At 32.9% G+C, this 10,981-nt stretch overlaps 1 protein-coding gene across 1 annotated transcript in view; it reads right to left on the bottom strand.

Moving 5' to 3' along the window:
- Positions 1 to 9,924, bottom strand: part of LOC111875602 (synapsin-like) — a gene marked incomplete at its 5' end in the record, with an annotated part of 22,781 nt that extends 12,857 nt beyond the window's left edge. The window contains 1 exon segment of the mRNA XM_023871970.2: positions 9,744 to 9,924. Within this exon segment, the coding sequence (XP_023727738.2) occupies positions 9,744 to 9,924 (181 nt within the window).
- Between the last annotated feature and the right edge of the window lie 1,057 nt (positions 9,925 to 10,981).

Here is a 10,981-nt window from a genome sequence, read left to right as displayed (position 1 = left end):
TATATATATATATATATATATACACATAAGAATTACAGCCATGAAAGTAAATTATGTATACAGATAATCAATGACACATAAAATAAAATTTCTGTGAAGTTTTATAGATAAAATTCTTTAAACATATAACTGCATATACAAACATTTAGATCACCTTTAAACAGTATAAATTAAATACTCTAAATTTTCAGTATTCAATAAATTACTCTCAAGTTACGAATTACGTATTTAATTTTAATTTTATTTGTTACAGCATACAGTAGCTGATAAGAGAATTTGACTGAAATGCATTTATTTTTTACGTAAATGACTGCATATAGAGTGTGCAAAATGGTTCTTTTCTTTATTGACTATGAACAACTTTACTCTTCCTGGAACGATTTTGTGGAATGGTTATTTATCAACGTGCTTCTTTACATACAAAAAGTCCCTAACTTTAATTAACCAAATAAGTGTAAAAATTCATTATTATATATACAATATATATTGTATTGTATGTACTATGGCTTAGAACTTTTAATGGCAGAATGTGTTTCTCAAAAAATGTTATACCTGAGACAAAATATGGTATGTGTAACCAATCATGTGTGTAAGAACTTCCTAACTTTAAAAAGTGGCAGGGCTATACCACAGGGCCTGTGTAACTATAAGACTCTTCGACTGTACCACATTATTCAAACTAAAAAGAGGTGTCTAATGACATACATAAGGCCTTAGCGGCCTCCGTAGTCTAGGGGTAACGTTCCCACCTCATGACTCAAGGTACGCGGGTTCAAACCCGGCAGACGTCATGGAATTTTTAAGGGCGGAAAAATTCAGGGAACAAGTCCTACGGGAGGGACTTTAAGCCGTGTGTCCCGTGTCGTAGATTTACGGTATGTAAAAGATCCTCATGTCTCTAGGAGACCTCTGAGCAAAATTAGGGAAAGTTTCCCGCCCAAAGAGTTTCCAATTCCTCCAGTAGATGGGGAAGTATAGGGGATCACTGCCAGAGAGGGCCGACCTCGCTGGCAGAACGGGGCTGATAGCGAGCACCAGTACTGGAAGGGCATGGTGACCGTAGAAATTAAAGGGGGACGCACAATAGATCAACAACTGGTCTAAGTGCATGGGGAAACCCACCCCCTCCAATAATAATAATAATAATAATAATAATAATAATACATAAAACCTTTATACTAAATTTAATTTCAAACTCAGCAATTCAGCCATTGTAAGTCCTGAAGTATGAATCTGAGTGCTGAAACTGTTTGGACGCTCAATGTGGCTCCTGTTTGCAGTTGATAAAAGTGTCCATTACTTGTAGAAATATAACACTGTTTTGAAGTTGGAGGCTGAGATTCAGGTATGAATTTATTAACTCAAATGAAGAAGAAATCCATCTTAGAGAAAGGGCCTCTGAAATAACATCAAGATATGTACTTCATGAACCATTCATAATCAAATTTCCTGAGAAAACTGGTTACAGTATGACAGAACTGGAAAATTAATGTGGCACACAGAGAGGTCCAAGGAAATTTAAGGCATTGTTGTTGGGGTGTGTTCATATGGTATAAGGAAGAAACTTAGCCTTTGCCTTGTACAATAAATCACAGTATTCTACGAAAACTATACACCATTAAGCCTTGTGCATTCGAGAATACAGGTATGAGTTATGAAAACATAAACAGCTATATTCTATCAGACTAAGTTGCAGTGGAAACACTCGACAATTACAATATGGAAGTTGTTAACTCAGGACTGTCATTAATCCCTAATAAAATTGTTGCATATAAAATGCTATAACTGATATGTGTGCCATGACAGAGTAATTGAAGATAATGAAATCGCTGATAACTTGGCAAAGAAAGGATCTTTACATCCATTTATAGGGTCTGAACTGTCCTGTATTATGTCAGAATCAGTTGCTAAGTGGATCATCAGAGACTGGAGGAGCAGAGAACATCAGGAATACTGGTAGTCCACGCCTAGAGAAGAATAAATGAAGCTTATGTCCTGCATAGCTATAAGGTTCTAGCTGAATCAGTAACGTGTCAACTTAGAACCTGCTTCATGGAATCATATTACTGATATATGGCCACATTAAAGACAGTACTGAATTTCTGCTGTGAGAAGGCTGCTACAGCCTAAATCTTAAAAAGAAGATGAGCAATAAATAAAAGACAGTTACAATGCAATGATTATTAAAATCCACTCCTTTAATCAAATCTAATCTAATGATAATACTTTCAGTGACTGACATAGAAATCTAGAATTGGAGCTTCTGGTGCTGCCTATTAATTTTCCAAGCAGTATTATTTATATCACACATCCCATAACAGTCACCTCTAAGAGTCCTTGGTACTGTAAGGAGATGTTTGAAAGAAAATATGGATATCATCATATCACGCTTTCTAATCATTTCATTTTGTGCTCGACAGTCAAACTTTAATGTTGAAACTAGTTTCCAATTCTGCAGTTAATTTTAGAGAAATATTATTATAAAATTATCATTTATAACCTGATGCTTGGTTTAGTGCCCATGATACATACCCTGAAGATTAATGCTGACAAATGATTGAAATTCACTTGTGTAGAAAAGTGGCAGCCCAATGTTTGGCAAGCTGTTCATACTTTTGTACAGTATCTGAAACTTACAGGGTATTTGTCATTTATTAAAGAGCAGTGACTTGTCTACAAATTGGAATTCTTATATGAAGTTAGAGAATGTTGCATGTGGATCTTTGCCTCAAAGCAATATCCATGTGCTCTAAAATTAAGTAAGTACCAAAGTCTATAGTTAAGAACAGTTTCATACTAAAAACGTTAAGTGTTGCCTTTGAACGGATTTCATATTTCACCAGTTAATAATTCCACAAAATTGTTACAAACATAAAGTGACTTATTTTCTTATAAACAACACAGCCAAAATTATAACAATATTATTAACTAGAACACATAACTATACATTTACATTTCTTATCCATTATGCATTGACAAGTTCACTGAAATATTCATCATACAAGTGTCTAATTTGAAATTAGAAATTGCTTTATAGATAAGCAACAACATGTTTGAAGCCATCACATTTGATTCAGCAAGGGGGATTTGGAGTCATAGGACTAAAAATTGCTGAAAGAAATAAAAATCTAAACAGAATTATCTACTAAGATATTTTAACATGGTATAAATATATGTGGTTCAACAGCTATGCAGTTTAGTGGACAATCATAAGACTGTACCGATGTCTTTTTGATTTTATAAAATTATATATTCATGAACACAACATGTGTAGTTTTGCAAAAGTGCCAGAAAATATCTGGATCTTCATATATCTGTGTAAAGTCAAAGAACACATATGGCTGAAAGGAACAGAACATGTAAAAACCAATATGGCAGTTAACAAATATTACTGAGCTTTATCAGCTGAGGAGAAATTTACATAGATTAATCAGCAATGACATTATACTCATATATCTACTGAAGTATTGGTACTTCACCAGTCACAACTTGATTACATTAATGTCTACTGAAGTTCAGTGCTTCACCCAGACACAGAATGTAGCTTCTATGTTAGAGATACTATGCTCTGATAGTTAGTATTCATTACACATTTAAATTTACTATAATGCATAATAAATTAACATTCAACAGAATTCTCTCTCTACTTAAAAAAAATTAAATCACTAATTCAAGGCCTATAGATTCCTTACTCCTACAACTCTTGAAGAGTTTTATTGACCAATTAAGTTATAGTATTTTTTCAAAAATGAAACATCATGTAAATACATCAGGTGTACACCATGTAAGACTGTGTAATTAAGGAAAGAGGAAAAAGAATTTTCACCTCAAAGTGAGGAAAGTTATGCATAAGAAATGCATACCAGTCTTGGTTAAAGAACTTTGAGACTTTACATAATATAATTAATAAAAAGAAGTTACAGCATCATATATACATATATATGAATTACAACATTTTAGTGCATTAAACCATTAAGATGATATAAAAAAAATTGTAACAAGTTTCATGAGGTTCTATTTCAATGGCTAATATGACTTAATATGTTAATTAATTGGAAAAGAAGTTGTGGATGTTAGAACTTGTCACACAATAATCACACTTATCTTATGAATCACCCATTTTTCATTGAGTAAACGATTTTAAGATCTCTTAATTTATACCATGACTATTGCTGGGTATCTACTCATCTATGTAGTTTATTTATGCTTGAAATGTAGTGCCTGCATCCTGTTGTGTGTTCATGTAATTGTATGTATATTCTTTTATATTCACCAACACAATGAACCACTTTTATGATATATAACAAAAACGATATTTATTATTATGGTACCAGGGCAAGTTTCAATCCTTCAATTGACTTCAGGTGGTCACAGTTTACAAATAAAGTCTACAATTAAAACAACTTGTAATTAAAATTCATTGAGTATCAGACCCAATATCACAATGTCATTAACAAAACATTGGTTGTTAATATTATATATAATAAAAATTACAATTTTAAGTCAATGTAAGATAATGCAATATGTTACAATTTACATGCCACCAATGTATGCACTTATAACTCTATTGCTTGCATCTGATGTTCATATATTCATATACTGAAACCAAAACCAAACAGTTATATGCATATCTGATGCAAGCAATATATCTGTAAGTGAATACATTGGTGGTATGGAAACTGTAATGCAGAGAAATTCTGAAAGTCTGAAATTTAAGGTATAATTTGAAATATATTGTATTAACAACCAGTGTCATGTTAAAAACGACACTGTAAAACTGGATATGATTCCCCATTAATTTTAGTACCATTACATTTTTTTTTTTAATTTTAGACTTTATTTGTAAACTGTGACCATCTGAATGATAAATGATAATGATAATGATAAGATCTAAAAGTTTGTGCCAATTGTACATTAATAGTACCATTCAGTTTAGATTTTAACTATGGTTGAATTGATGTTTCTGCGATTTTATCTGTGATTGTCTTGTGACTGTTGTTTGACAAGTTTTATATTCAGTGCCAGTTGCACACTTGTGAATACTCTGAAACGCTGATGTATGTATGTATGTATGTATAATACAGATATTATATTTCTGGACAGTACAACTTGACAGTACAATTGAAATATATCATGGTATTATAATAATAACAAATATTATTTTATTATTATATATTGTTATATAGCACAAAGTGATCTGTTGTACTGGCAGATATAAAGACAATTACAATTATCTCTTCTTGGTTTATTTGATGTTCAGAACTGTTAAGATTATGTAACATTGAATAATCTGATGGATGAATAATGAGCATGAAAGAATGTAAAATAGTGAATTCATGGCCTATTTTAAAGTACTGTCCCATTATTTTCTTGGAGGAATTAAGGATAACCATAAAAGCAAATTTCAGTCAGGATAGTTTTCAACGTTACTAATGAACTTAACGGATCAGCGTATACAATCAGTGTTCAAATTTCAAAAACATTAGATTTGAGGTTCTCAGAAGCAGGTACCTTCAAAATACTGTAACCTTTCTACCAGCCTACATAGCTTTACATCCCAGAAGATAGTAACTTTCAAATTTTAGACAACTCCTGGTCTGAACTCAAGGAAAGGAACTTAAATGACAGAGCAGTTATTTATAAATGAGTGGTTTACAGTCTTTTCCTCCATTCAGGCAATGATCTGTAAGCTTACAGGTGAAGAAGACTGTAGGACTGTATCCCTCTTGTTACTTTCATGCTTACATGCGGAATTATCTGCATAAAAATTGTGTTATCAAAAGGCAGTTGTTTGTAAATACTCATCTTCATTTCACATGTATGGAAGTATGACATGAAGACTTGCAGCTCTCATTTAATAACTACCACTTTTCTACTGGAGAGTTGGCTCCTTCCAATCTGAGATTATCTTATTCTTCAGCCATACACAAATATTTATGAGCTTTAAGTATAAAGTATTCATATTTGAGCATATGAATTACGAACTTCCAAGTTGAGGTGATAGAAGAGAACTCAGTTACATGACCTCTACTGCAGAATAATGTCAGTAGCAGGCACCATAACAACAAGACAGTAATATAGCCATTAGTTTGAGCAAAATCAATCATAGTGAAGTGGCATTGATGCAAGACAGTTATTTAGAATAAAGCATTACTTTTACATCAATATGTTTATCATATTCTTCTCTCATTAATAAGAAAGTTTTTGTGCACCCATCAGAATGAAAAATAAGCAGTGTACAAATTATTATCGCACACGTTGCTGTTATAAACTGGAGGAATTCAAAGATTTAAAGAAGGAAGACAATTAGGAACACTTCATCATCTCTTGATAAAACACAGCATGTAAATTTAAGCTAATATACATATAAAGTGTTTCGCTGTACACATATCTAGCCATATTTCAGCACCAATATAAAAATTAACAAGGTCATCAGATCTTCAGTTATTTAATTTAAATGCAAGATGAGTTTTGGCCTACTTACGCTTGGAAGACTTCCACCTATATTCTTCTGCAGACAGGCAATATTGTCAGATGTTAAATCTGTTCTTTATGTGAAGTTTAAGAAAGATGTTTAATATAAGAGGACAGGAGATACAAAATATCAACCGGAAAGGATTATAGATATATTCCAACAATGTGTCCAGAGATACAGAGAAGACATCAGTGGTGATAATATAAGAAAATAACAATGGGTAATTTGAAAAAGAAATATGAGTTTTGAATGAACAATATTAGTTAACTGTTTAATAAATGAGTTATAATATCTCAGTACGTGACTTTTATGGACTGGAGAGTCGGGAATGGTTTCCCATCAGAGAAAGACATCTTCCCTTTCACTACATTATGAGCATATGTGGAAGACATTCATCCCCAAGTGCAAGGCGAACCAGGAGCTATTTCACTGGAGACAAAGTGGCCAAAGCTGACCACTCACCACCAAAATATGTGGATTTTATCTCCGCAAGCCCCATATGCCTTCAATGTTTGATGCTTAGTAGAGAGGTTGGCCTGTTTGAGGGTTCCCATTTATCACTGAAGTCTGAATAATGGATTTGATAAACTCCATTGCACCCAGCTCATGAAACAATGTTCAGATATTATGAATGTAACATACTATATATAAATAGATGTACTAAGGAGAAATAAAATGTACATCAGGTATATGTATTTCCAAAGTTTCGGTGAGAGTTTATGAATGGTCTTAAGCATGTTCTTATAATTAAGTAACACTGTACAGTTATCTAGGTGTACAAGTGTTTAGGTACCAGTCTTACTGTACTATTTCTTAATCATTTTAAAATTAACTGGGTCATATACACGTAGGACGCCAATCTGAATGCATTAATTGTATCATCTGGCATTCAGTAAAAGTCACTCAAGCTAAGATTAGGCTGTCCTAAACTACATGAAGTATATAAATTTGTACTATACAAAGAGCAGTGCAAATCAATCACTGGGTTTCAAAACATAGATTCAGCACAGAAAATGAAAGTTAAAAACAAAAACAAAAATATAAGCTAAATACAGGCTGGAACAAAAACTGCTCATAACAATATCTTGAAATTTGCACAAAGTTTCTATCTGCCAACATATAGAAGTAAATGATCACTTAAATTCTTGAATGAAATTATGAGGGGAAAACAGTTTTTCTCTAAGTGTTTTCTACAATGAGTGTGTGAAGTAGTGCCATTCTCTGTGACTGAAATTCCATGCAAGATAGCATACTGGACAAGTTTTGTGCTCCACTCTATCAAAGGGGTTACAAAGGTAGTCATGTGGTAGGTGTTTATAGTAATATTATAATAAGAATGATTGTGATTGATAACTAATAACACTCTATTACACACTTATAAACTTAAAATTCATTTTTTAACTCCTCTGTTACACTTTCAGTAGTACTTGTTTATGTTAGGGGAAACCCCTACAAGTATGCCAGAAAAGTAAATGAAGTTCGCTTTAATAAAAAGAGTAACATTCATACAAGCACCAATTTCAAAGATTGGTCAACATATCAATTCAATTTTTCTCAGTATCTGTAATCAGAACCTACTAATATTATCACCATCACAACATTTTACAAGTTAAATACGAGTAAGTCACATAAAATCATTTTCTACGTATTTTTTATTGGTGATTTTTATTAAGAGGAAATTATATGTTCAAAGAGTTCAGAATTTGTAAGTTGTATTCTTTCTTTGCTTCTTAAGTAATTATGAGAAGCTAACAGTTAAGGAACATCCCAACTTTTATAGGAAGGGAAAGGTCCATTGTCATACTGAAATTATCCTGCCTTTTTTTAACACATTGTTTAATATTAACTTTAATTTAAGACAAACCCTAGAAACTTTGTAATCATATATACTTCCATTATTTTCAATTTTTGAGAAAAACTTTTACTTACTTTACTAATTCTATTACATTTATAATTTCTGTGTAGTGACATTCAGATCATAGTTAACAGGCATTTTCAAATTCATATATGCTACTTACACTTTCAAACAGCTGCTTTCAAAGAGAATTTCCCACCAAAATTTTGACTGTACTTCTTGCTTCCTGTACCTAGGAAACTGGTTTATCTTTGATTTATTCAAACATTACCTACACAGGAGAACATAAACGCAGAAGAAATGTGGAGAGGCAACAAAGTCTTGAGCTTGATCCAAACCCACGATCCCAGTGTTTGAGCTGGCGAAGACAATTCACGCCTTAGACTGTGCGGCCACTGTGATCGGCTGGGTATTAGTTGAGTTGTATAATTCACGACGTTCCTAATGATATAAGTTCTTTTCTTTAATGACATCTCCAGTAATGAGACTGTATAGCATCGATGATGAGTAATGAATATGGAGCAGCTGGTGAGTGAGAATTGGTAGGGGAAACTGAAATATTCAGAGGAAACCTAACCATTGTCACTTTGTCCATCATAAACCTCATGACCCAAACAAGGATGAAACCTGTGATGCCGCAGTAGGAAGCAGCGACTAACTACCTGAGGTATGGTATGGCCCCCTAATGATATAATTGCATGCCCTTGCGAACGACGTGAAAAAAAAAATTATTTATATAATTTATATGTATTATTATATTCTTCTTTAAGTCAATGTATTAAAGTAAATTTGTCATGGAAGTAGCCTACCACACAAATTGCAATTATATTAACAATGATGTTAAGAAAAATATCTGTTTATTTTTAGAAACTGGAATCTATGTAATATACTTTTTCTGACATTTCAGTCAAGGAAGTAATTATTCTTTATATTAATTAGTGAAATACTGAAATGGTGCTTGAATCATTGTAGAATAATGCTATCTAAATTTATAAGTGTATGTGAAAAAAACGTGTAATATGTTTACAAATTTCATTATGAAATGTAATTTAATTCATTTCTCTTTGGAAACATTTCTAAAACACTGAATTACAGAGTACCCAGGTTGATAGTGTTAATGTTGTATTCTTAGCTTCAAACTCATAAGAATTTCTTCATAGCCAATAAAATTAAATTTGAGTTTTACCTTTTCTAGGAAATTGTAGCCTCCAAAGCTACTGCAAAAACATATAATAAATTAATAAATAAACAAGCCTTGAGAAGTGGAAAAATGGCAAATAATTAAAAATATTTCTGCAAATGGAATGCTACAATAGCAAAATTACTAATCTACATCTCCAATATCACACATTCCAGTGCCTTAGTGAAGGATGCTGCGCTGGGGTTGGAGGCTATAGCGTCGCTTGGCCGTACCTTGGGAGTCCCTGCGTATTGCAGCCTGTTGTGGAACGCCAGGGGATCCTGAAGGAGGGCCTATGGCTGTCACATCAGAATGTGTTGTCAATGGCCTTTCATCAACCGGTGTAGCCACTCCTCCCTGGCTAGAAACACTGGAATGTGATGTTGTCTTTGTCATGGCCGGGCGGCAAAATGCCTGTGAGAATTACCATAATACCTCATGTGAGACAATGACAAACTTAGTTATGATAACATCATTTTCTCTGAGATCATTGTTAAGCTTGCCGCTGCTGAACATGTTAAAGTAATCTCATTGAATAAGAAGAAAATTCTTCATCTAGAAAGGAGAATACCATTGTAACATGACTACGAAGTACGAATTCTATCATTACAATGAAATATGTTGGATTTTAAGTTAAAAACTACAACATATTTTAGTCTGATTTCCCTATTGTGTTAAGCATCAATTGAATATCATATCAAATTTCCAAAGTCGACAATTTTATAGAAAATTATCTTTCTTTCAGAAACTGATTCAATATATTTTATACCTTCTCAGCATCCACATAAACAGAAATGTAATATAAATTTCACAGTAAAATTTGAGTACTAGTTCTAGCAGAATACAAAATTAACTGTCCTGTTATCAAGCAGCAAGTAAAATACAATTATTTGCACATAAAAACTCCAAGCACTACATTACATCCTTTGTAATCTATTACTTATATTCCAAGTAACAAGGTTACAAATAATACTTATATTTTGTAATGGAAAATATGTATAGAGTTTCTTTTTATATATATTTCCACTAAAACGGGCTGCATTTAGCACCACAAGCAACACTGATATACTGCAGAAATTTATTGAAGCTTTCACAGTACACTCTTCTAAGTATTTCACAGTGTTGACATCATATTCCCTTTCATGATAAAATATATTAAGCTCTGACTGTGTTGCCTGCATTTCACATAAACAAATGCATACACTTGTTACTTTGATGGAAGTCTATGTGTGTGCAGCACTTGTTAAAAAGGAAAGGTTGAAAGTTTCGACATATAGAGTTTGATCAAACATACGAAGGGGGACCCAAAAATAACCGGAAACGACCTTTTGGGCACGCATGCTTTGTAGTTACGAGTTGTGCTGCTAGATGGTGTTAGCTGGGGGTCTCCCGCGACTGTTAGTGAACTGGCGTCAATCTGAGTTAAGTGGTTTGTCTGTGGTGCTCTGTTGTGTGCGTTCCTGTTTCAACC

Source organism: Cryptotermes secundus, unplaced genomic scaffold (assembly GCF_002891405.2).
Source record: "Cryptotermes secundus unplaced genomic scaffold, Csec_1.0 scaffold50, whole genome shotgun sequence".
Lineage (NCBI taxonomy): Eukaryota > Metazoa > Arthropoda > Insecta > Blattodea > Kalotermitidae > Cryptotermes > Cryptotermes secundus.
This window is presented reverse-complemented; position numbering and strand designations above follow the sequence as displayed.